The sequence below is a fragment of the Chaetodon trifascialis genome, chromosome 6 (genome assembly GCF_039877785.1).
Source record: "Chaetodon trifascialis isolate fChaTrf1 chromosome 6, fChaTrf1.hap1, whole genome shotgun sequence".
NCBI lineage: Eukaryota > Metazoa > Chordata > Actinopteri > Chaetodontiformes > Chaetodontidae > Chaetodon > Chaetodon trifascialis.
In genome coordinates, this window is record NC_092061.1 from 9,505,171 (window position 1) to 9,532,425 (window position 27,255).

At 42.2% G+C, this 27,255-nt stretch overlaps 2 protein-coding genes across 2 annotated transcripts; one reads left to right on the forward strand and one right to left on the reverse strand.

Moving 5' to 3' along the window:
* Positions 1-174: 174 nt before the first annotated feature.
* On the forward strand, positions 175-17,566 carry LOC139332138 (proprotein convertase subtilisin/kexin type 5-like). The gene is made up of 18 exons (XM_070963859.1): positions 175-226; positions 2,576-2,678; positions 3,259-3,395; positions 5,219-5,419; positions 7,802-7,870; positions 13,036-13,096; positions 13,259-13,404; positions 13,569-13,733; positions 13,952-14,035; positions 14,205-14,391; positions 14,492-14,706; positions 14,858-15,100; positions 15,196-15,429; positions 15,613-15,793; positions 15,870-16,087; positions 16,265-16,365; positions 16,511-16,712; positions 17,145-17,566. Exons 1-18 carry the CDS (start codon positions 175-177, stop codon positions 17,564-17,566), a joined length of 3,021 nt encoding a protein of 1,006 aa, XP_070819960.1.
* A 2,016-nt stretch (positions 17,567-19,582) lies between these two features.
* On the reverse strand, positions 19,583-26,062 carry rfk (riboflavin kinase). The gene is made up of 4 exons (XM_070965409.1): positions 25,489-26,062; positions 24,359-24,510; positions 22,141-22,243; positions 19,583-21,954 (listed from the first exon to the last, which is right to left on the reverse strand). The coding sequence occupies exons 1-4, from the start codon at positions 25,568-25,570 to the stop codon at positions 21,782-21,784; spliced, it is 510 nt and encodes a 169-aa protein (XP_070821510.1). The 5' UTR covers positions 25,571-26,062; the 3' UTR covers positions 19,583-21,781.
* Between the last annotated feature and the right edge of the window lie 1,193 nt (positions 26,063-27,255).

Sequence of the window (27,255 nt, forward strand, 5' to 3'; positions counted from 1 at the left end):
TGGAGGAATTTCCCTGCAGGGATTAATAATGTGTAACTTAACTCAGGTCAAGAAGATGAAACTCTTCTCTGAATAAAGACAAAATATTAGGTGAACGATGTGGTTAATATTCTCTCAGCCACCTGCGAGGTGTCGTGATATACCTTTTTTTTTTTTTACTTTCTTGGACCAAGTATGTGCAGGTATCAGGAGGTAGAAGGGACAGGGAATTGGGATTCAGGACCAGGTGTGGGGGATGTCAGTGTGATATCTGCCAACAGGGCTCCCTCTCCTACAGAGTAGACTGTCAGTGTCCTCACAAGGTCAGCCGAGTCCATAACAGAGGAAAAGTTTTACTCCCCTGAGTGACAGGCTCTCTTTCTTCTCCGCTCCATTCTTCTCCCGTTTGGCAGTGGGAGTCCAAAGTGTCTGCTTTTGCTGAGTGGAGTTGTGCGGCTTTCCGTCCCTTGAGAACTTGGCTCCCTGTTTGTTTGTGTGCGTGAGTGAGGGGGAGACAAACAGAAAGACAGGGAGACAATTTGTGTGTGTGTGAGGGAGAGTGACGGCGTTTATTCGGGGGCCGTTTGAATGGTTACAGCAGAGCTCCGCTGAATGGGAAGCCACCGCCTGTTGTGTTTGTACACAAAGAAGCTATTTTGTTTTGAAAGGAACAATTGAGCTTTTCACAGAAAGCCAGAGAGCACAGACAACCTCGGCGTTGCCTTGAAGGATGCGCTCTCTCTCTCTCTCTTACACACACACACACACACACACACACACGCACACACAAACACACAGCTCCATCCTTATGCCTGAGCCAGTGTCTGTCACCTTTGTCTAATACAAAGGTGGGATAGGAGACAATGTTTATGCCTCTTTTGTTATGGCTCTTTTCATTGCTGCCAAGTGTGAAGCTGAAGGTTGATGGGTTTTTTGGAACTTCTTTCTCGATCCTTTAGCAACTTTGGACACAATAGCATATATGCGTATTGTGTGTGTCCTGGGCGAATGTGACCAAAGTTTACATAACGCTCAATCATACGGATCAAGACAGTCATTGGTCAATCTGATTGGTTCGCCATGCTGCAGCTGCAGTAAGTATGATCCCTGATGCGGCATGCTATGGAATGACAGATATATATCTGCCTGGAGTGTGATAATGCTTTTGATCAGTGTCAGTGATTCAACAATTGCTTTGCCAGGTGTTGAGATGTCTGGCGCCCAAAACAAAATTTCCAGCCTGTAGTCCGCTTTACAACAAAAACTTTCCGACCTCCCAAAACCTACGCACATTTTCAGCATTTTCAGCAGTGGGGGTTGTGGCCATGGGGCCAGGGGAAGGCATTTTATTCTCAAGTATAAAAGAAGCAAATGAGAAGTTGGTATTGATGGTTCTGTTGGAACTCTGCTCTAATTAGCAAGCTGACTTCCCCTTCACATAGCAGAGCCATGGACCTGCTCGTGCTGCCATTACCTGGCCACTAATATAAGTTATTAAAAATGTTGCTTGCAGAACGGCTGCAGGCAGGAATCCCCTCATGGAGAGAACATACTCCACACACACTGTTTGAGATCATGCAGAGTTAAAAATTTAGGACATTTTTTTGTTGTGGCTATATGATGAAAGAAATTGTACGTTCAGGCCATTGTTGATTGTGGTGAATAAAAAACACCCTCATTAGGCTTCGCTGTCTTAAAATGAATGTATTATTTACAGTGACTGGAACCAGGGAACAGTGGTGCATGGAGTTGGTTTGCCGAACAATCAGTCAAGTTATACTGAAGACAAGAAGGTCACCAGGTCTTCACTATCTAGTCTAAACAACAGAATCCAGTCTCTATCCAGCATGTCAAGAAACTGAGATACCCCAAGGTCTCATAATCTTTCTGACTAGACAGTCTGAAGCTCCTCACATACTTGCCAGAGTAGGTGAAAGGCCAGGGTCAGTTAACCATGACGATGCAGAAACACATTCATTTTCTGTTGAAAACTGAATCAGTTTACTTTTCAAAGTGGATATATATGTCTGTTATTGTAGAGTAGAGGTTTTGTAACTTCACGCTTGTCACAGAAATCAGTCATAATCTGTGTTTGTCTAAGAAGTCTTGAGTTGTTTTGAAATCAATGTCTTCAAGCTCACAAGGGGCCAAAAAAATAGCTCTGTTTACTGTAAAAGCACTCAGCAATTAGAAACAGACTGACACTGACAAACTTTTGAACATGTTCAAAGATGCTTTTAAACCTGTGAAATGTATTTGTACGTAATACAAAAACAAAACAAAGACACCCAAAAGAAGATCTAGCCGTTGTTGTGCAGGCGATGTCAGAAGCCAGGGGATAATGAGCTGGACCTTCACCGAAATGAAAACAACAACAACTCGCTGTTGGTTATAATTGGCGCAACTAGGACACATCACAGCATCAACTCAAGTCACTCAAGTAAAGAAAAAAGAAAGCTGTGAGCTAACACACAACAACACTGGTAAACAAATAAAAACAAAGCTTGGAACAACCAAATTAGTAAGAAAAACGGTTTGAAGAGGCTCATGAGGCAGGTGTGGGCTCATGTTGCTTCCTGTTGCTCTCCGTCTGCAGGAGAGTACTTGAGTCACCATGGAAAGTGCCACCTGTGTGACATTACCTGTCTGCAGTGCAGCGGTCCAGAGAGGGAGGACTGCACCAGCTGCCCTACAACACTGTGAGAACCACAAATACACAAACATCTATAATTGAGGAGATAAGTAATACTGGTGAGGAGGTGCTCTGCCAATCACACCAAATCAACCCGCGTCCTATTCAAAACATGAGCAACTAAAAGCTGATGTTGGTCTGAACATGGCAGCTGCAGCCACATGACCAAAAACTCTCAACGGGTTCACATGAAACTTTCTGCAGTGAAATCCTCACGTCTGTTTCGCCTTGTATCTTCACTGTATTGTATATAAACTGCAGACAGTGGTCCTCGCGACCAGCAGTAGTTGTGCACTTGCAAACACTGAAATCTTACGTGCAGATGTAGACAGCAGCTTAGTACAAAAACTCTAGTCACTGCAGTCAAATAACTTTTTCAGCTTTTTCTAGTGATTCTGCTTTAACAAAAAGAGATTTTGAGTTGAGAAGTTTTCTTTGAGGCAAATAAGTAAATGTATGGTTTCTTTAGCTTTTTGCTTGTTTGCATTGCTTCTTATTTTAAAGGGAAAACAAACAAAGTTTACTGCTAATCTATGTATTATTTACTGTGGCTGAGGCTGATTTGCATGTTCTATGTGAACCTGCAGGTTCTTTGATGATGGACGCTGCAACATCCGCTGTCAGAAGGGACGTTATGCCATGGGGAGGCAGTGCCATCTCTGTCACCACACCTGTCAGGAGTGTACTGACGAGGGACCGGACAACTGCACCAGCTGTGACAGAGGTAAGCTAACCGGGGTCAAGATTTAGAAGAAAGTCTGATTTAACTTCTTTTCTTTTCTTTTCTTTTCTTTTCTTTTCTTTTCTTTTCTTTTCTTTTCTTTTCTTTTCTTTTCTTTTCTTTTTTTTTTTTTTTTACCTTGTTTGATAATGAAATGCACATTCAATCAAAAAAAACCTTCAGAATTTGTATATATTGCATGACTTTAACTGACAGGATGAAGCTGCCCCAGTTAGCGAGGAGCAAACCATAATTAAAATCTTATATGTTTGAGCAGTTTCTACAACAATTATTCTCTCCGCCCTATAAAACCTGCACGCTCTTAGCCTTTGAAGTGACATAGGTAGCTTTCTGCAGAGCTGCAACTGTGACTGGAATGTGAGTGAAAACGTGCTTTTTTTGTGTAACATCACACGGATCCAGCCGAGGCTCGTTTGTGCCAGACTCCACCAATCAATCCTCTAAAAGTAAATGAATCTAATTAAAGCAGTAATTCAGCCAAGGCCCGCTGATAGATGTGTTAAATGGGGGAATCAGTCATTTGTTCGTTCTATCCTCATGCAGAGGTCACAGCACGTTTCTCAGATTTTGGCTGTTAAAGGACAGGCTGTGTATGGATTTGCTGACTGCTTTCACTTCCTTTAAAAATCTTATCTTCTGCTAAGTTTTATGATCTTAGGATCCTGTGCAGCCAATCCAAAGTCCATAAAAAAACCTTTTTAATCAGTGTGAAAACGATCGTTATGATAAAGCCTGGACTTCATTAGAGGCTCACAGCTGAAGCAATATCAAGTTGAAGGTGGTAGTAATAACCGTGTTTATCACAGTGTCACAGACCGTATTATGGCTGTCAGAATGAATGCATTTACACTGGGGAGATTCTGTTACACACAAACACACACACCTAGACTCACACTTGGAGGTACCAGACAGCCAAGGAGAAGATTAACACCAGATTTCCCCTTTGCACACACTCTCTCTCCCACCCCACGTGTGCACACACACTCTCAATTAGCCGGCAAGTTTGTCAGACTGTGTTTGCAAATGTGGTTCCATTTAATTACAGGTCTGTCTGAGGCTCAATGAGACATAACAATAATAACATGAAGAGACCCTCCATCTGCCCGTGTCATTTCTCTCTCAAAACAACCTTCTTCTATTGGCCAGTCACACACACACACACACACACACACACACACACACACACACACACACACACACACACACACACACACACACACACACACACACACACATCAGTTTTAGGGATGTTACATAGACATAAATTCATTTCCTTTAACCATTACCCAAGTCTTCACCCACAATTCCAGTAATGAGTAATACACACACACACACACACACACACACACACACACACACACACACACACACACACACACACACAAACTGCATACTGGTACGTACTGAGCAGGCACGTCATGGTACTGACCTTTGATAGCAACGTGGAGTTTCACACCCCTGCTGTTTCAAGAGGGTAAAAAGAGAAGACAGAACTGCAGAAGCGAGCGTAACAGGGAACAAGGGAAGAAAAGAGATGGCTAATTAAGATTAGGAAAGTGTCCATTTCAAAACACAGAGACTCACACGCACACGCCCAGACAAGCATGAAATTACACACACACACTAGTACAGACGTTTTGGACAATTAGAGTCAAACCGATGTTGTGACTGGCTGGTTCTGTGCACATGTCTCTGACTCTCTGTCTGAGTGGTCTGCATACCCTCTTTGTTTTTCACTTGTTGGAGTTCTTGTCTCTCAGAACATTTCCCGTACACATTTCCTTTTCTTTTCTTGCCCCATCTAGATAAGTTTGGGGTGGCCAGGTACCTCTTTCACGGTCAGTGTCGGGATGTCTGTCCGGAGGGGTTCTTCCACTCAGCAGGGAAACAGTGTGAACCCTGTCCTGCAGACTGCCTCATCTGTACGGCAGCAGATCACTGCCTCCACTGCAGCCCAGGACACAGGCTCAGGAATAACCGGTGCGTCCCGCTGGAGTGCACCGCAGGTGAGAGATGCTGATAGAGCCATGCTCGTTTACTGATGCCACTATGAAAAACACTTAATTATCCTGTAGTAATGCTGAATAGGTGGGTGACTTTTACAGAGGTTGCCGTTTTGAGTAATGTTTAAGGGAAATAAAAGCATAAGTAAAAACAATGTCATCTACATCACACTATTGTTGAATAAGTGAAGAGTGTGGGAGGGATTTTATAATGGCTGCCACTGTTGCTCAGCACCACGGTCACAGAGCTGGGCTGAATTTGGCAAACGTCACCTCAGGGAACACACATGTAGCACAGTGACCTCATTTTAAAGCAAGTATTGAAATTCAAATTCAAAACATGCCAAAAGAAAATATGCCAACAGACAGGGCTCTGAGCCACAATTTGACAGAAATATAAATAGACTGACCAAAGAATAGGAAACTGTTCTTCACTTCTTTGAACTAGTACACCATGGTTCTAAAAGTATTTGGATTTCAGTGTCAGGTGTGGTAAATACACATTTAGGAGGAGGAGTTTTAAGCTTCTGAAGATAACAGTGATTGAAGAAATCTGATTCAGGACCTTTTTTATGGTGCTTTTGACACTTAAAAGTGTAGCAATGAAAGAATCTGCGTACTATCAGAAGAGGACACAACACATGGCCACAGAGACACAGAAACGCTGCGTTTGTGTGTTGGTGATGTTGATTTCTTTAATTTTGTATGAAACAGAAAATATTTAAAATACGGAAAAAAAAAAAAAAGCCCCACTGGACAAACTACAGTCAATGACTTGTCTTACCTTAGTTCATCTATCTCCATCTGTTCAATGCCGGTGTGTGCTTTCTTACTTTCTGTTCTTGATCTGTTCAACGACATAACATTTGATGATTTTTTTTTATCCTCGGAGAGATTGTGAAAGATGAACACTTTGCACTTTATCTCATCATCTGAGATCAAATGTGAATGCCAGCCAAAGGAGGATTGAGAAAGAGCTGCAATGTTTGCAGTGAGATGCTTTTTGAGATAAGGAGACGCTGAGAAGGGCATTTACAACTTCACTACACTGAGTGTGACATGGAGATGAGTAATGTTGGGAGTTTGTATGTCAGGATATAAAGTGTGTGAGAGGGGGGATGAGATGAAATGTGGAGACAGGCAGGTCTCAACAGGCCCCACAGACAGCTTGAGCTCTGGAGCAGGCGACACTGTCAGTTGTGCTTGTTTCACCAGCTAACTGTTAATTTGTCAGTTTTTATCTTCTCTTCTTTCTTCTTGTTGGTGTCACAGGTAGAGCAATGACGGATGCGACATAACATCCAACACATAAACGCATAAAAATGAAACTATAATTTTGCTGAAAGGGTGAAACAATGGCTGCACGGTGGCGCAGCAGGTAGTGCGGGTGCCTCACAGCAAGAAGGTTGCCGGTTCGATCCCCGGGTCAGGCGGGGCCTTTCTGTGTGAAGTTTGCATGTTCTTCCCGTGCATGCGTGGGTTCTCTCCGGGTACTCCGGCTTCCTCCCACAGACCAAAAACATGTTCATTAGGTTAATTGATGACTCTAAATTGTCCGTAGGTGTGAATGTAAGTGTGAATGTTTGTTTGTCCTTGCATGTGGCCCTGCAATCGGCTGGCGACCGGTTCAGGGTGTACCCCGCCTCTCGCCCATTGTAGCTGGGATAGGCTCCAGCCCCCCGCAACCCCGAAAGGGATAGATAATGGATGGATGGATGGATGGATGGGTGAAACAATGGCAAAGTGTGTAATTTAGCTAAAATAAGACAAGCGCTGTTAAAGGTCCAGTGTGTAGGATTTAGGGGCATCCTTAATAGAAATATAATAATCATAAGTATGTTTTCATTAGTGTGTAATTGCCTGAAAATAAGAATAATTGTGTTTTTCATTACTTTTCATCATGGAGTCTGCCATGTGGCACCGCCATGTTGTACAGAAGCCCAGAAGGGACAAACCAAACCACTGTAGGTCCTTCCATATGTTTGTTAGGAGAGCGTGAGGTGAGGGGTATTCACTTAACTGCAATCTGCAACCTCACCACTAGATGTCAGGAAATCCAACACACTGGTCCTTCAGAGCGGCACCTTCTTATTGATTCATGACCATAAAACATCACCATGGTCATTTATGAGGCAGGCAGTAATTTGTTTATCATATCGGTGAGTACTGAAGTCCACTTGAAACAGCTGTGGCTCATTTGTTGAAAGTAGCTTGAAGTTTATCATTTCTTTTTACCAAACCTTATTTTAAACAACTGTCATCTAGCAATGAACAAATTTGGGGGGTCTGGGGGTCTTTTGTCATCCTCTGTGTGCTATTTCCATCGCTATTTTTTATGTCTTCCTCAATTTTTTAATCCACTGTTTTATCTGTTGTTTTCATCAGGTGAGGTTGCAGACTCAAAGAATGAGGACTGTCTCCCCTGCGATGAGGGCTGCAAGCAATGTAAACGCAGTAAGCAGACCGCGTCTTTCACTCCCTCCCCACTTCCTGTCTTCCTACCTCGTTCGCCTTCCCATCAATCAAATTGTAGAAATAATACCAAGTGCACTATAGCTTCAACAGCCAAGGTGACTGTTGATGACAAAACTTCTACAGCTCAAGTTTTACCCTTTTGAAGACTTTTATCATTTCAGTCCTCAGGAGTCTGATACAGTGATGTCCGGGTTGCTTGGATCATGACACCTAATAAAGGATAATTAACTCTACTAGTTGGGAGGTGGGATGGCTGTATTTCCTAATGATGCCGCCGCTGATTGTTGTTGCACCTCATTCTTGGCTGTAGGCTCTCTATTACCGCAGATAAATCATTAGAAGTGACCTTAAATGAGCCTTGACGGCTGAGCTACATTATTAAAATATAAGTTGTCCTGCAATTAATGAACATTTTGTTTATTTCAGTCAGCCTCACTCACGAGGGAAGTCATTTGAACAAGCATGCAGTTAGAATTTAACTGCACTTCACTTCCTTAATTATCAGGCACCTTACCCCATTAGACCGCATTAGTACTTGGACTCATATAGGTGCAGAAAACCTGATATTTGTTACTTTTCTGCTGAACTGGTGTTGATTATCTTCAACATCAATCACCACAAAAGCTCCCTGAAATCTAATTTATGTCGCAGGCAGACATTATTTATCCCACAAATGGTTAAAAAAATTGATTTTCCACTCCTGAGTAAATTCTGCTCAGTATTTGTCCCTCCACTGCTGTTTCCATCCACACTGTTGGTTAATATCAAAAGTCAACACAGCTTCATGTACAGCAAAACAGGACACTAAAACCTCCTTTTTCTGAATGGTGTTTTGATAAGACTTATTATTATAACCATTATTTAAAACGGGGAAGCAAATTGACTACAAGCTCTCTTTTGCAAGGGCACCCTGATTACAAAACATTTAGAATGCATCTAAAAAAAATGTAATACATATAAAACAATAGAAGCACACGAAAGATACATCAACAAATTATACAGCAAACACCCCAACATGAACATGAGGGACAACTCAGCTCAGAGAAAATGCATGCATTCGCATTGCTCTATGCAGACAAAGGGGAATTAAATTGATTAAAAGGGATTAGCTTGTCTAATTTTGAAAGTTTCTGCAGGTTGTTCCACTTGTGTGGAGCATAGCTTTTAAGAACCAGTTTCCCAATCTCAGTATTAACATGGTGATTTTTGAGGACCAAATAATCATGGGACCTTGATCTATAGTTAAAAAGACATCTAAGACAGAGCTTATAGAGTAAAGGCTAAATCTAACTCCATGTGCTCTTACACCTCACCCTGTCAGTACAAGCCACATAAAAACGAGAGCACTTCCTTCACCCGGAGATGATTACTGACATACCATAGAAAGTTGTTATTGTGCTGAGCTAGTCTGAGGTGGAGAAGGGCTGTTATTATGTCATTATGCATTCTGGGTGGAATATATTTCTTCACTCTCACCCCCACCACAGCCTTCCTGCCACCCACCCACTCTTAGTAATCACAATTCTGCAAGCTAAACAAGTCAGTCAGCAGATTAGAGATCTGAGATGATTGGCCCTGTGACGCGATGCTACGGGCTAAAGTGAAGATGAAACAGAACGTGCGGAGTCTGAGACTGGCATCTAATATGTGTGTGTGCATGTTTAGACCGCTGTCGTTCTGTATTTCTAAGCTTATGACTGCCAGTTTTAAATGTTTACAGTAATTTAGATGCCCCCCACTTTGTTGTGGGGCTACTTTGGGCTTAGGATGTGGGTGCTATTCTTAAATCAAAATTAGTATTAGATATAGATTAGGATTAAGACCTTCAGTATTACGTGTTAAAAGGAGAAGTTCACCCCCATCATTATGTCTTTAGGCCAGTTTATGAAAACACTGGCTGGTTATTGTTCCGAAAAGGCAACAAAAATTTGTATTCTGAACATTTGCACTGAAGCGTTACTTTCATTCTGCTTGCGTTATACATTTAAGATGAATTTTACAAGTTTGTAAGTGAGCTGTGTGTGTGCGTTTGGTGTTAGTTTGTAATGTGCTGTTGTGTGAGATCTATCAATGAGCTCAGCAGCCTGACGGTGTGTGATAAGATGCCGGGAGCTCATACTCAGTCCTATCTCCCCCATCAAATTACTTCAGTTCTTTTTTTTAACTCATCATCAGTTTTGTACCCATTAATCCTCTCTGCATGCTCTACTCCCTAATCATGTAATAAGGGTTGGAAATTATTTTATAATTGGATTAGTCATGTTTCAAATCTGTCTTGGCTTTGTGTCACTTAGGAAATGGCAGCTCAGAGGCTGTTGGCTAAAGCTCATCTCACCTCCAGTGTTCAGCTGTTTTGATGCTGCGCAGTTCATTCCCGTGCTTGAAAGAAAGCTGTCTTTCTCATGAGTGTTTCGCTTCATAATATTCACACATCTACGCTGTTTTTCTGCCTCCGCGCCGGCGACAGCTGTGGCCGGAGGCATTATGTTTTCGGCTTGCCCGTCCAAACCGTTCTCGTGATATCTCAGGAACGCCTTGAGGGAATTTCTTCACATTTGGCACAAATGTCCACTTGGACTGGAGGATGAACTGATTAGAATTTGGTGGTCCAAGGTCAAAGGTCACTGGGACCTCACAAAACACATTTTTGAACATAACTCAAGAATTCATACACTAATTATTACAAAATTTCACACAAATGCCTCATTGGATGAAATGAAGTGATCGCATTTTATATCCAAAAGGTCAAAGGTCAACTTCACTGTGACACCATAATGCTCTGGCCATTATTCAAGACCATAACTCAGGAACAGAAGGGGAGATTGCGACCATATTTCACATATGGTCAGATACTGAAACACTAATCTTGGGTGTCCACCTTCAAACTGTGCTAATTGTATAGATTTGATGTGCTGAAGACGTCAACGCTTTACAATTTGTAACTGCTTTGCAGTAACATCCGTATTTGAAGCACTGTAGTCCACCACAAGTTCACTGATTTTGCTGATATAGAGCTTCAGTTTATTGACATTGCGCCATGTGCTGAAGCTCTCTGTCCATCCTCTGCACTCAAAAATAGTCTCTAAGTGAAGACGGCACTCTCACTGAAGTTATTCATTGCGATCATACACACCAATATAGTGATAACTTCCATTTAACCAAAAACACACTTATTACTTTTTATCAACTTCCTTCAAAGTCTTCACTATATTACATGAATCTGTACAGACACGGACGCACATGTGATGCAATGGTAATTCTACTTCTCTATCAGCACTTCTCAAACGTGTCTTGATAAACACATTATGTCAGTCTGAAGCGACGATTTGAGGTGATAGAAAAACTGAGTCCATCCATCCCCACTTTTTACTGAAACTGAGTGCTAATCACTTTAAGGTGTGACTGTGTATATCGTGTGTGTTGAAGACTGTGAATGTGTGTGTGAGTGCTCGCACATTCCACAAGTGCATACTTCAGGATATGTATGCCAGTTTAAATTCTGTTGAAATCCCCCATCCCCTGGCTTGCACAGTTAATATTTATGCGGGCGCTATTTTCTCTCCTTGCATAGACACAGCCTGAAGGCATGATTTCCGGCTCCTCTGTCCCTCCCACCTTTCCTTTCTCCCAGTGTCTCTCTGTATGAGTAATTGCTTTCACAGGTAGTGGCTTGTCGACCGCATTGAAGTGCAAACCAGTGCAGTGTTAAGTTGTGGGTGCTGGAAGGAAACTGAGAGAGGAATGGGGTGTGGGGTTCGATGGAGGCTTTTCTGGAGAGGATGAATGTCCCAAGGGAAAGTCTGCAGAAGGTGCTTTTTAGTAGTTATTTCCATCTCTTTCTCTCCCCCCTTCTGACTCTCCTTTACTCTCTCTCTCTCTCTCTCTTTCTGCTTCCTGTCTGATCCTTTTTTTCTCTTCCTCTTGCCCCCGTTCCTGCTCCCTCTGTCCTTGGGGATATTTTGACATCGTTGGACTGAGGGATGACAGCGTGACTCTTCCTCAGTTACCATTCAGATGCTTGTGATTGACAGCAGGAATTAATTAGTTTGGAAGAAAAATGAACTTTCTCCCTGGGTGTATGTACAAAAACAGTCTCCCTCACACACCTGAATTACTTATTAATATCTCCAGCATATGTTCCCGCATCTCAAATAATAATCTATATATATAAAAATAGTAAGAAATATCCAAATGTTTTACATAACCTGTCACTCACATTATGCTTGTTTTTGTGTTGATCAGCAAAAGCACACCTGCAGCACAAGCTAAACAGACAGCGCACACACACACACACACACACACACACACACACACACACACACACACGCACGCACACACACGCATGCACGCACACACACACACACACACACACGCACGCACGCACACACACGCACACACACACGCACGCACACACACACACGCACACGCACGCACACGCACGCATGCACGCACGCGCACGCACGCACGCACGCACGCACACACACACACACACACACACACACACACACACACACACACACTGACTTCTGAATTCCTGAAGATGAGAGAAACTCACAAACATTACAGATCGAACTTTGATGCCTGTAGAGATTCTGTGACTTTTACATTTGCTTGAAGGCCTCTGGGTTAGATTTGTTTGCCGGGTCTGCATTGATCATGTTCAGCTGGCAATTGATCTGAGTGCCCTTCAATTCTACAGTGAACTGAGCGTGTTTATAGTGTGTTGTCAGAGTGCCTCCTGCTGGTGTTAAAGGAAACTGAGTTTGGTCTGGCTTTGGTGGCACAGTAGATGAGATGGGATATTAGAGAGGATTTTTCTACATTTTAATTAAATAAACAGCAAACTATTCACACTTCCCACCACAGCAATAATTTCTTAAATTATATTGTCATTTTTACCTTTTTCAACATGAAGAGATAGACACAAGGACTGCTGCATCACCTTTGCACACGTCAATGCAAAACAGGAAAAACTTCACATTTAAATAAATACAACCCGAGCTGTATCAACTGAAACTATGGCTGATCCAGTGGGCTATCTCTTTTTTTGAGATTGCAAACAAAGCCATATCACCAGTTCCCAAATTCACAGTACGTCTGATCTGTCGTTAATGACTCGTTTTCATTTCTGCTCTTCACCACAGAGGATTCAGGAGATCAGGCGCAGCAAACTGTTTGCCTCAAATGTGAAGAAGGTTACTACCAGTGAGTCATTTGAAAGTTTTATGGAGTTACCCCAAATTCATAACGTATGTCCTCATATTAATACTGTCTGTCTGTCTGTCTGTCTGTCTGTCTGTCTGTCTGTCTGTCTGTCTGTCTGTCTGTCTGTCTGTCTGTCTGTCTGTCTGTCTGTCTGTCTGTCAGGTTAGGCACAGACTGTCATCACTCCTGTCCAGATCGGACCTACAGTGAGGACGACACCATGGTGTGTGCTCCGTGTGAAGACAAACGATGTGTAATCTGTGACCACTCCCAGTGCTACTGGTGTGAAGAGGGATTATACGTCTTTGGTAGATATGTATATGAATATTTTCAAATTTTTGACCGAGTTATGGTGTCATTATCAAGTCCAGAATAAGACAGGGTGTCACTGTACCATGAGGAGTATGTCTTTGACTAAAAAATACATTTAAAGGTATATAGAGAATGTAAAGGCATGTATTTGTGTGTCCAGATGGAGAGTGTGTGGATCACTGTAAGGAAGGTTTCTTTGTGGATAAGGAGAGCTGGGAATGTGAGCCTTGTCACCGCAGCTGTCGCACCTGCGGAGGGCCACGATATGACGACTGTGACTCCTGCGAGGATGGTTTCACACTGAAGGACGGCGAGTGCTTCGAGGGCAAACCCTCTCAAACGCTCTCTGTCTGCTCTGATAAACAATTCAGAAACAGTACGCACACGTTCATTTTACCCCAGTGCTAAATGTTTAGTTGCTTAGTCTATTTTTCATCTCATCTTGCATGCTTTCAGGTAGCATGACCCCTCGTTTCTGCCTGCTGTCTACGTCATTCACATCTACATATTTTGTCCTGGTTTCTGTTTACTGTTTGCCATCAGGTCAGGGTGACTGTGAGCTGTGCCACATGTCCTGTAAGACTTGCTCTGCTGCTGGGAGGGAGGACTGCAGCAGCTGCTACACAGGTGAACATTTGCTGTCTGTATGCCAAATAACACTGAGCTTCACTCAACTATAACTTGCTTCAGCAATGTGAGAAAGGATGACGAAGAATCTACCTTACATTTAAACAAGTTGTTGTCCACTGACATATCCTTTGTGTCATATCAGCGGTGTGATTTGTTCTGTCTTCAGGTCATTTTTTGACTGCTCAACAGACCTGTATGCCTCACTGTCCATCTGGAACATTTGCCAACAAGGCGTCCAACCAGTGTGACAGCTGCTTGAAGGGGTGTGTCATGTGCCAGAATGGCCAGCAGTGCCAGCGCTGTCGCAGTGGACTTTACCTGCACAATGGAGAGTGTGTCGTGGAGTGTCAAAGGTTCTTTTCCTGTTTTCTCATTTCTTGACTTGCACATGAACACTCACCGTCATAATAAATCACAATACCTCATTTTCTCCTCTCTATGCCTCTTTCTCAGAGGGTTTCCTCAAGATGGTGTATGCCAGCCTTGTGCTCCAGAGTGTGCATCCTGCCAGGGGAATTCCTCTTACTGTCTGAGCTGTGAGACACAGTACTTGCTGCTGGACCACTCCTGCAGGTCACACTGTCTAAAGGGCTACTATGCCAAAGAGAGAGGATGCCTTCCCTGCCCAGCTCACTGTAGAGAGTGCAATCAAGATGGACTATGTAAAAGTAAGTGAGCTGGGTGGAGCAGCGAAGCCTAGAGACATGGAAGATGTGGAGAGGAGGATTAGAGAAGGGTGTTCATTTCAGTTTTTTTTGTTTGTTTTGCAAACAGCAACACTGTATTGCCTTTCTTACTCTTTGTTTATCTTTCCCCCAGAGTGTGACCAGTACTACTTCCTTCATGAGGATAAGTGTGTGGATGATTGTCCTGATGGCTACTTTACCAGCGAGCAGGAACAGGAGTGTGTGCGTTGCCATGATGATTGTGCCTCGTGTGACGGACCGGACTTTGATGACTGTGATGTGTGTCACAACCCGAATGCTGTCCGTTACAATGGAAAGTGTCTGCCTCAGTGTCCCTCCAGCACTTACTATGACAAGACTACCAATGAATGCAGAGGTGGGGAAGTTTGTTTTGATCATGCAAAAAAAGAAACAAAAATCCAGCTTCATCATTACAGGATTGATTAGCTGAAGTTGTCTTCATTTTCCCAGACTGTGACAGGTCATGTCTGACCTGTTCAGGCCATGAGCCCTCATCCTGCCTCAGCTGCGATACCAACAGGCGTAAAGATGCCAGCGGACACTGTGTGTGGTACAGTCGGTGTTCTCTGCGCACATACATGGACCAGAATGGGGAATGCCAACTGTGTCACGAACTGTGCCATCGCTGTTCCGGGCCGAGCAAACACCAATGCCTCAGCTGCAATGAGCCGCACTTCCTTCTGAGTAAGTTATGCACTTTGTTCTGCAATGTGTGCCTGCCAACTAGTTTTTATTGTATTTATTGTTTATGTGTTTGTTTATCTTTCTGCATTATACATCACCTTGTAACTCTGGTTTTGAAGGGTGCTTTATAAATATAGTTTACTCCCTTACTTACTACTAAAATCCCAACTTTGTGTCCATCAGATGACACATGTGTGCTGAAGTGTCCTGAGGGGTACTACGCCGAGGATGAGGACGAGCGTGTGTGTGAGCGCTGTCACTTCAGCTGTCAGTCGTGTGCTGGCCGTCACAGCGTGCAGTGTGTCACCTGTAAACCTGGACTCTTCAAGCAGGGGAGCACTTGCGTGGAATTCTGCTCAGAGAGGTTAGAAGAACACACGCACAAAGTCGGCCGTCGTTTCTCATCCGGCAGCATCACAAACATCCTCTCTCCTCTACAGTCACTTTGGCAACACCTCCACCATGGTCTGCGAGCGATGTGACCCCTCTTGCAGGCACTGTTGGGGTCATGGTAACACAAACTGTCTGAGCTGTCGGGAGGGCTACGTCTACATGAGGCAGTGGGGACAGTGCCAGAAGAGCTGCCCTACAGGCTACTACCAAGACAGGTTGTCTAAGACCTGTCACAAGTGTCACCCCACCTGCAAGACCTGCAGCGGTAAAGGAAGCCTGTCATGGCTGTTTGGGCTGTGTTTTTTGGGGGATTTCGCATTATTTAGCTGAGAAATTTGTTAACGAATTTTCTACGCTCAAGTGTTTGAACTGGATCTAACGGGTCAAAACACCATTTCCCAACGTGTGATATCGCTTTCTGTCTCTGCCTCGCTCCTTCCAGATAATGGCCCTTTGGCCTGTCAGTCCTGTTATGAAGGCTACACGTTCATGAGTGGCATCTGCGATTCCAGGTGTCTCGTGGGCCTCTATGATGCTTCGCAGGTGAGTTCTTTTGCAAAGGTTTTGTTTATATTCAACCAACCTTTCACATTTGCGTCATGAAAAGATGAATAATATATTGGAGCTATGGCTGCAGTTTGGCTAGGCTGCTCTGTGAGCTGTGTCATAAACTCATCTGCTGTTCCAGGGTTCTGAGGATGAGCCAATCTGCAAGGCGTGTGACCCGTCCTGCTTGGACTGCAGAGGTCCCAGTGTGTGGAACTGCACAGTGTGTCCCGCTCCCCGGATCCTGTCTGAGGACAGCCGCTGCTTGTCCTGCTGTGGGAGCGAGACGCACGATGAGGATAAACCAATATCCAGGGAGTGCTGTGACTGCACGGCGTCACAAGGTAAACAAAAACCCACACTGGGACACAGATTTCCAGCAAAACACACCCATCTGCATCACCCACTGCATTGAGACTCCTTCCTGGAAAACAGTGTTTAGGCGTGTGTGAGTCATCAGTCACATACTTTCAGGGCATGTTTCATTTGTAATGGTTGCCCTGTATAATTCATCTAATTGATGGTTTCCCCACCATGTAGGCATGAGTTTCATTTTCCTGCCAAACAGGAGTTTTCAGTATTTTAGAATGAAAGACAAAATTTTGTTCCTATTACAAGGCATTTTCCTGGTCATCAACAGACAAGACTGCATTTCACTGAAACAAGTCTTGTAAAACACACTAATGCCAGACAGGGATTCATCAGAAACAAACCCAGTATACACATTGTTTTTGTCCAGTGTAACCTAATTGTCTGCTCCATCTCTGCGTTCCCAGAGGAGTGCATCCCGGGTGTCAACTTTGTGATGAGGAAAGCCGAGGATTTAGAGGTTCAAAGCAGCAGCGCCAAACTCGCTGTCACCGTCTGCGTTCTGCTTGTCCTCTTTGTGGGTGGAGGGATCTTCCTCTACCTCAGCACTCGGTCTAAATCACTCGCCATCGCACCCAAAACCAAAGCTGGAGGTTACAAGAAACTGGACATCAATGAAGGGATGGCCTTAAAGGCCCCCAACACCACCTCTTCATCAGAGGAGTACAGTGACAGAATTATTGACTGTGAGAATGACGAGGAAGAGGATGACGATGATATTGTGTACATGGCACAAGATGGGACAGTGTATCGGAAGTTCAAGTACGGCATGTTGGATGACGATGAGATCGAGCTGGAGTATGATGATGAGACCTACTCATACAAATGAGAAGAAAACACGAAAGACCTGACTGGAAAGAAGAGTCTCTTCCTTCTGCGTTTTGTTTCTTTGCCTTAAATTGGGGGGGCACTCTCCAGATACATGATGTCTCTTTCATTCTTGTTTAAACGCTGGATCTCTTCAGACCATTTTATCAGCAGGTAGAGCACTCCGCGGTGAAGTGGGTGAAGGAGGGCAACATGTACAAAGTTTCATTAGATGAAAAGGTTTTTCAATTACATTATCAGGAATGATACAATCAGGGCGGCATTTATTACACTGATCATTATGGTGCAATCAGCAATTTCCTGTTCAACTCTCTGTGAGCCATGTTTACACAGGCCTGCTATCTAATATGCAGCTGCATTGGTGGCACTGATTAGATTGTTTCATGTTTGGTTTCAAGGTTGGATGCACAGCACTCTGTCTCCATTTTTTTCCTTGTCAAGGCGACTTTTCATCATGATGACTTTGACTTCACTTCTCCACCTCTTTTCTGGTCTAGTCTTTGGCCTCAACATCGATAATTTTGGTTTACACTGGATTATGCAGCCTAAGAGACATATCGTACAAAGAGGTTCATTTCTTATTTGAGTCACAAAACTCAGGGGAACTTGTGAGTGTGCTGACAATCATATTCATGTATTCGTTTACATTTTCTAGAAGAAATCACTTAATTTAAAGAACACATTGTTTTGTTTTTTAACATAAAAAGATATGGTAGTCCTTGTCCACTCATATTGCTTTGAAAAATTTGGACAGTATGCTCATGTGATCTAATTCCTCTGTTCCTGCATCATTTGGTTTTTCATCACTGTTGTTAACTGTCAATACTTGCTGTTATACTGTCTCTTTGTTTAATTTGGAAAAACGGATCACACTGCAAATTCAAGGCAAAAATTATCCTGAAGCACAATCTGGTCTATAACTGTGTGGTACTGTTTGGATCACATCAGGTTTGCTTACACACAGAGGAACGTTTTTTTTCTCAGGGGTTTCGTCTTGTTTCGTCTGCATCTGCGCACGTGTCCGTGTTTCTGCTCTAAACACGGCAGAAGGTTGCAGAATAAGTGATTTATCAGGACTTTTTCCTCAAAAGTATTTTCTACTCTAATGTTTTGACTTCAGGGTTGTGCATTTGGATTACGTTGCTGTCTCCCTGATATGATAACAGGTCTGCGTCCCACTCAACGGACAGTGTGAACAGTAAATAATTAAGGTTTTTCTCTTCACTTGGTTCAAGATGTGTGCTGTGAATAATTGTTTCTTAATAAAACTGGACAGTGATCCATGTTGTGAGTGTGCAATCTTGGTGACAATATGAGTTATGAATTAACCTGCAAGTGGATTTCAGGAACAATTGCATGCAAACTGATACACAAGTGGCTGCTGTTAGCTGTTGGCCATAATTGTTGAGCTTAGCAACATGTTCACATTGGATGTGGTGTGTAATTGTATTATGTAAGAAAGCTAAGTGTTTTATGTGTTTTATCTCCTATTAGATAATACAGACACAACACTGATTCTGGGACATCTGCCACTTTACCTCCATCACACGTTATCTCAGTGTTCACATTGGTGTTTCCTTCCTGAACCATGACAGGTTAAACTTTAACTTCAGACCAAAGGTTCTGTTCCCGCAGTGACACTTAACCTACAAACACATTCATGTGTCCAGTGTGACTGCTTGACTTTTTAATTTCAATTGAAGAAACAGTATATAGTAAACAGGATTTTTTTTTTAGACCAAATGCATGATCAGGCTAAATGCGAAATTACAGGAAAATCTGGTTTATTCTTTACGCCCACTTCCTCTCTGCTTGTGCTGAAAGCGACATTTATAGAGAATGTGACCAATAGCAGGCCAGAATTCAAAGGGGTGCATGTAAAGATATTTTACAGGAATTTGCTTAACATTTATTATTTTATGACATGGTAGATATTGATATTAGGACAACGATATGCAGGTAGGTATCATCCAGTGATGCCAGAAAGATCCCTTAGCTGCTAAAAAAGACTTAAAAATGCTTGATCAAACAATTTATTTGATTAAATTATATATGTAACACAAGAATGAAAACATAAAGGCTGTGTTGAACCTTTAAGTATACATGCAGTAACCCTGGTCCCTGTGTAAACTACAACAAATATTTAGAACCAATGAGTCTGGAAAACCTTAACAAAATAATGTGTTTGGGTTATGAAGTGTTTGACAGGTTAGAAGAAGCAGCACATACAAGTTTTACAGTGAGACTTCTTCTGTACATTAAGTGCTTTAGAGGATGAATATAATGGATAATATAGCATTCAGCTGGAAAAAAAAACTTTGTAGAGCGGCGAATTTATCAACATAATTTCAGTGCTGCTCTCTGGATTGGTTCCTTCCTTCTTTCGGCTTTCAATGGAAGCCTTTTTCAAGCTATTAGACACTTAAACCATATTTCCCTTTCAGTTAAGAAACTGGAAATCTACAAAAACTACCAGACTGAGAATAGACAGGTACCTGGAAAAACAGTGAAACTCTTCTCATAGGAGAATCATTGCTACTGTTGCATGATAAACGTCAACATTCATAACTTGCAGTCACATCGTTCCCTCCCTAAATACCACTTTAACAAAGTGAATTACAATGCAGACCTAAAATCCCACGTCACTTAATTAGACTTTCGTTCAGTTAAAACAATTTGCCATTTGCTTTGTAAGCACACACACACACGTGGCAGAGCTACTGCTCCTTTTTGTCAACAGTTTTTGAATTGTTAGAATTTTAAAAGCGGGCCTAAAAAAGGAACTATAACATATTTCTTAACAAAATATGACGTGTACTGTATGTTTTTCTGCACGATCATCCTTTTACATTTTTATTGTAGAAACTCGTGTTCATACACTTCAAAGATTGTTGCGCTTTGTAAATATGAGAGCATGGAAAAGGAGCTGTGGACCTTACACTTCTTCATCTCATAGCACCTATCTATGTTTTACTATCTGTAACAAAACCATAGAGAGACTGTAGGTCTGAACCTCAGGCAAGCTGTCGTGAAGAAGCGCAAAAACTTGACTGACTTGCATAAGAACTTGCTTCACCTCAGTGTTCCTCAGACTGCCCACCATTAATCTACAATTCTCTATCAACCCAATAGGCTGATAATGGAGACAATTATTTGTCAAGACAGTGACCACTCAAATCCAGAGGCCGAATATAGTGAAATTATGTTAGAGGCTATCCTTAAACACGTTTTTGGACACAGTCCATTAAATAAAAAAAACATGCTGCTGGTTATTAAATAATTCCTGTATATGATGCACCACAAATCACAAATCCAACGTAAGAGGGTCAGTTGTTCGGGCAGTGATTAACAGAAGAGGGCTTGTGTCATTAAAGACGGGGCTGAATAAACACACTTTCTCAAGGGGAATATGAAAGGACAAAGCAAGGCTACTTTAATACCGCTAAATGTACGTCATTTCCTAATCTCCCTGTTTTTCCACACAGATGCCATTCAGTGACATTGTTGCATAAAGTTATTCAACGGTGCAACCAGTGCTTTTGTTACAGATAATAATGCCCAGACTATCTTTGTAACCATCTGATGGAGAAGCTAACTGCAACAGAAAAGGACTACTTATGTATTAAACTGACCTTGGCTAAATAGTTTTTCCAGAGCTGAGTTTATGGTCTATTTGTGTCATTCTTTATACACAGATAGTCACATTTTCCAGTCACTGTCAACCCAAAATCTGCATTTCTAGGTACTTTCTCAAATAAAAGATCTCAAATTTACAGCAGGACCAGTTAGACCAAAGAGTTTCATACACAGTGTGTCGAGGCAATCTGGTGCAAATATATACAAAAAAAACCCCATAATCTATTAAGTGACTGGATGTCTGCAACAAATCCATACAGGAAATTAAATAGTTCTTTAAATGCAGATACACTGACGAAGTAAAACATAATAAAAAAGATTGGTTGTATATGATTATGTCCATGTGCAGCCATGGCGACAGCAAATACATCTCAGAATGAGGCTGTGCATTTTAATGAGTACACACACACACACACACACACACACACACACACAAACACCTGCGTGTATTTAGAAGCCTTGATGTTGTTCGTGTGTGTGCGTGTGCGTGTGTGTGTGTGTGTGTGTGTGTGTGTGTGTGTGTGTGTGTGTGTGTGTGTGTGTGTGTGTGTACACAAAGTGCTGCAGTCACAGCCAGCTGTCAGTGACCGTTCATAATAGTCTGTGAGGCAGATGCGGTGGTGGGGGTCATGGCTGATAACGAGCTGGGAGCACTGGTGAAGAAGTTGTCCTCTCTCAGTTTGAGATGCTCTGGGAGCTCAAGCTTGACCGTGGCTTCTTCAATGTCATTGTTGATGGCCATAATGAGGGCTTCTATTAGGAACAGAGAGGAGAGAGATGATGATGACATGCAAAAGTAAGGGAAGACAGTGAGAGTGTGCAAGAGGTGCAAAGAGAAGAACAATGATGTGTGTAAAATATGGGGGGTAATGGTAGGTAAAGAGGTAAGATCATATCTGGAGGCATGGGAAAACTCAGAGAGAGAGAGAGGTGCCTCACCAAGTGAGTTGTAGCTTCTCTCTGGACGGATGTAGCCCACCATGACAACGCTGAGAATCTCCCCATAGAAGTCCTGTTTGAATGTGTGAATCACATGGGTCTCCTGAAACCAAAAAAGATTCACTTTTTATGAGAGTCCTGCCACTGTCAAATATTATGTGCTGCATTTCTTGTATTATCAAAGCAGACTGTATTAGAATGACTTGCCATTAGTCCTGCTTCTGCATTGGAAATTCCAAAAAATCAGGGAGTTGCTAAATAAATGCTGAAAAATGGCACCTGTGTATTTCTCACACAAAGATTTTATTTGGCACCCAGGTATACTGAAGGCCACGAAAGTATATTTGCCAAGCAATTTTAGCATTTTTAATTTTTTATCCATCAGGGAGGATGACAATTAAGGAGTAGACAATCTCCCCTTGCTCTCCTCTGCCTGTACATGTTCATTAATTATTGTGAGAGCAGTCTGTGGACATTTACATATGCTCTGCAGGGAAACAGAGAGAGAGAGACGTGCTCTGGTACCACCTTAGTTGTATGCCATTGTAAAAGCCTGTAGGTGCACCTGGTTGGTGCTCTTCAATACCACGGTGGTTTCAATTGTTTCTGTAGTCACTAACAACAAGACCCCACAACAAGCAGCTCACCTGCTGTTGTGAAAATGGAATTGCGGGGTGAAAAAATCCAAAATGCAAGCTCCATTTATTGGGCAACTTTATAAACCATACTGCTGACAAAGAAAGTCCACAGAGCAGATGCTTCCAAAAGGAGTAAAAACACAAAAAGGTGTGTGCAGTCTGAGACCAGAGGCGCACGCGTGTGCGTGTGTGTGTGTGTGTGTGTGTGTGTGTGTGTGTGTGTGTGTGTGTGTGTGTGTGAAAGCAGTTCACTGGCATGAATAAAATATTTGAATCATTTGAAACCGCAGTGAGACATTTTAAGGAATGAAAATGTAGCTTAACTTTTTAAAACACAAAATTTGTAACTTCATTTCCAACAAGGGCTTTCACTTCACTGAAAAGTTTGGGGTGTTACTTAAAGAAATGTCAGACTTTGCCACTATCCTCTTAAAACTTCCTCAACACAATTAATTCATATTAATTTATAATGAACTTTGCATTTGTGAAAGGAACCTATCTCCACACCTCTGACTGAACTCTCTAATCGGAGCAGAAAAAAGACAACCCATGTGTGGGTTGGAAATTCTGGCATTAATATATTATAGTATTGAGTATTGTCCTATTGCAATGCTTGATGCCAATTTCTGCAATTTCAGCATAGAAATTCCAAAATACAAAACAGTTGTTTAAGAGTGAGGACATGAAAAGTACTTTCTCAGCTCATTACACATTTCAGCAGACACAAAAATAACTGTTTTCACTATTTTACAAGGTTTTCCAACAGCATTCAATCTAGTTCAGTTGTTCCCAACAGTCTTGACAAATTGTAACGATTTAATGCGATTTGTTCCAAGATCTTTCTCTCTGTTTGAGCCCAGAGGGGCAGAGCAAAAGGTTTTGAAAGGATCAATTCAGTCTGACATCCACAGCCCCAGCAATGTGAGCACTAGAACATGCCTTAAGGTCAGCAAAGCCAACAAATATAATCATATGACTGTTGACATATAATTAGTCCTTTTTGTTTGACATGCTATAGATGATTTTTGAGATTTTGATGTATTTTTCTTGAATCACGATGAAATGAGCTACAGTAATAGGAACCATGCTTTCCCCTCTACTATACTGTACTGTTTAGAGAAATGCAGAAATTGAATATATTATATTGAATATATGAGTATCAAATGAGACAAACCACGACACTGACGACAATCAATGTTTTTTTAACCTTCTCCAACAAATTCAAGTGCAGCCACGAATGAAACCATGTTGATTAATCACTTAGATTTAAATAAATGGACACAGTATATTCAATTAGCACAAGATGTTCACTTTCTGTCTGTGTGTGTAGCCCTGTGTAACACAACTTCAAAGAGCACTTGTTCATTTTTTTGTTCAAAACAAATATTCTTTGTCCCACTGAGGAAAATTTGATTTCCAGCTAAAGCTGTGAGGGAACAAGTGGGCTTGTGATCATACCATCACGACCCTAAATCATCAAGGCTATATGACAATTTATAAATAGGTTTGCAATGAGTTTGCTTTATTTCTCACTGAAACAGCAAGCTGTGTGCAGTGAATGCAGCTTGGCTTGTACTAACCATAGACTTCTTGGTATTTTTGTAGTACGGGTTCCAGCCAATGCTCATCACCATTTTGTAGACATCACCATTACCCACGCAGGCCCAACCATAGTAGATCCCTGTGCTGATATCTGCTGGAAGACTTTCCACCACTGAGTCAGGGAAGTTGGCTGGAGATGGGAGAGAGAAAGTGAGGAACTGTCAGAAAAAGTTTACTAAGTGGGTTTAGCTAGACGAACCACTCCTTCAGTAATTAAGTTAGTGTCCTATTAAACAGAGAACACCATCTATTTAAAGAAGCCTTTTAACTGGTTGATAATATAACCTCAACTGGAAATCCATCTACGAACTGTTCTATCATCCTGTTAGACCTGTCTCTGTTTACAAAGGTTCTTTGTTCAGTGTCTCTTGGGTTTGAGAAACTTACCATAAGGTTTGACAATTACCTGGTAAAAAGAAACTTCACGTTTTGGGATCTTGGGTCTCCATGATGTTTGTTAATGTACACTTTGTCTCAATTACTTAACATAAAGATAGTTTGACCCCACTTTGAAAATATGAAACATATTGATAAGATGAGATACACCGAGCTCCTCTGTGCTTCTCTCCCTCTCCATTTGCATGCTTTCATGTCCTACTTCCCCGGAGCCTCTGGGCTTTGTCGTCTTGCAGGTTCCCATGGATAGTGGCTGAATCTGGATTGTGGATTACAGCTACGTCCCCTGCCATGGTCGTGCCTGACATCCACTGCAACTGCTACTACTATTATTATATCCACTTTCACTGTTACTGTTTTTGCATTTCTGTCTGTCTTGCTCTCGCTCCCTCTGTCTCTTTCTCAGGTGATGAAGTTATTCAACATTCATTTGCATATTTTCCTACACGTTTCTAGAAACAGCCATCATTACATAATAGCTATTATTTCGGCGCTTTCATCATCTGCCAAGCTGTTAGCCTGCTGTGTAAAAACGTGTCGTCATCAGTGCCTTTCAGAGTAAATCGGTAACAAACGTCTGGCAGCTGGAAACCAGCAGGAATGAGCAGTAACCACTCAAATCATCTGAAAATGACTGACGGACATTTAGGTCGTAACCACATACAGTCGGCGCTGACATTTCAAACAGATTAATGGCAGATTAGTAACTCACCTGTGGGTATTCCGAGTTCTTTGCTTCCTCTCCCGAAGCCTCGAATGACCTCTCCACGACAGAAGAATGGGAGGCTCTTCATGGCTAGTTTCCCGATAACAGCTGGCTATCTTAGATGGACGGTAGAAAATGACCTCGAACGACACACGAAGGAAGTCGGACTGGCTAACCAACCAGTACAACCCTGTTAGCTAGCACCTCTTTGGAAGCTAGAAAAAAAATTAAATTATACCCTTGAAGGGCTCAAAGTCTGTCCTTACCTTTAGCTATAGCTTCACCTGCCCGGCTAGCTTGCGCGGGTATGATAAAGTTAAACGTTACTCAATGAGCAGCAATGGTAAAAGTTCACCAGCTATGCTAGCTAAGCTAACACGTATTAGCTTCATCAGAAGCACTCTGAAGCAAACGCTTTAATCCAAATGTGTTGGTTGTGCTCGTAAGATGACAATCATCATCTAACTTAGGTCCACTCACGGTATAATGGTTAAAATGAAACCCTGGTGCTCCCAGACAGCCGGTTGTTACATGTGTTGTAATACACATCTACGTCCGTAACGCTTCTGCTGATGTCATTGACCGCGTGACCAAAGTGGGCCGAGAGTCACATGTTGCCTTTAGGTGTTGTAGGTTATATAAGCATTGCAATGAAGCATTCAATGACCTATCTATGGGAATACATCGCAAGTTTTCAGGAGGATGTTTCACACTCGAAAAAGTGTTACAGGGGAGATTCAAAGACCTAATCCTCACAGCGAGTATTTCATTGTTTAGCAAATTTAAATTAATAAAATGCAAAGACATTAATTGACCCACAGTAATTTCACAATTGGCAATCTGACTAAGGTCAGGGTAACATACATGAATTCTTGAGAATAGGCTTTATGCATCTAAGTAGTAACTGTAACCTTTGTAAATACTGTAAGAAAAGTACTACGGTGTTTACACAGGTTCCTAGTTTGTTAAATATCCGAGAACCTGCTATGACATCCATTCCATTTTAAACAGCAAAGCAAATATGTTCAGTTCCTTTTGTTGACTCACCATGTCTTGAAACCTCTCACCAAATGCCTGAAGGAGTTTTCACACTTACCAGCAGGGGCGAACTGGGACAAGAAATCGGTCCTGGCATTTTGGACCAGACTGGCCCACCACATTTGATAACGCACATCTTTTCGGTCTTTTCAGTCTCTTGAATGTGTATACCAACTGTGCAACTCTTAAAAACCACATACCTTAAGCCATGCAATGAGTTAATGGGAATCAGTGACAGTGGACACATTAAATACTTCCAAAAAGTCAAATTTATTAACACTACAAAAAAGTATACTCCGCCACTCCATCACAGTAATGGACCTTTAAGAAGAATTCATCCTATTGGGTGTACCTATGTGTTTCAGGGAGGAAGAAAAGAGAAAGAATAGAGATGAGAAATGATGGATCAGATGCTAACTCTTCCAAGAGTAGTACTCAATAAATTGTAAACTAACCCAGTCCAAAAGGATAAATGTAGCTTAACTGGCACTGAACTGCAGAGGGGGGGCGCACCTGCCCCTTTGCCCCTTGATGCCCAAAGTGCCCTTTTGTCAAAGTGATTTTTTTTTTTTCGTAAGTGTGTGTGTGTGTGTGTGTGTGTGTGTGTGTGTGTGTGTGTGTGTGTGTGTGTGCGTGTGTGTGTGTGTGTGTGTGTGTGTGTGTGTGTGTGTGTGTGTGAAAGTCTGTCTGTGTGGCCCAAAATAATAATAATTTAGATCTACCTTGGTCGGTCAC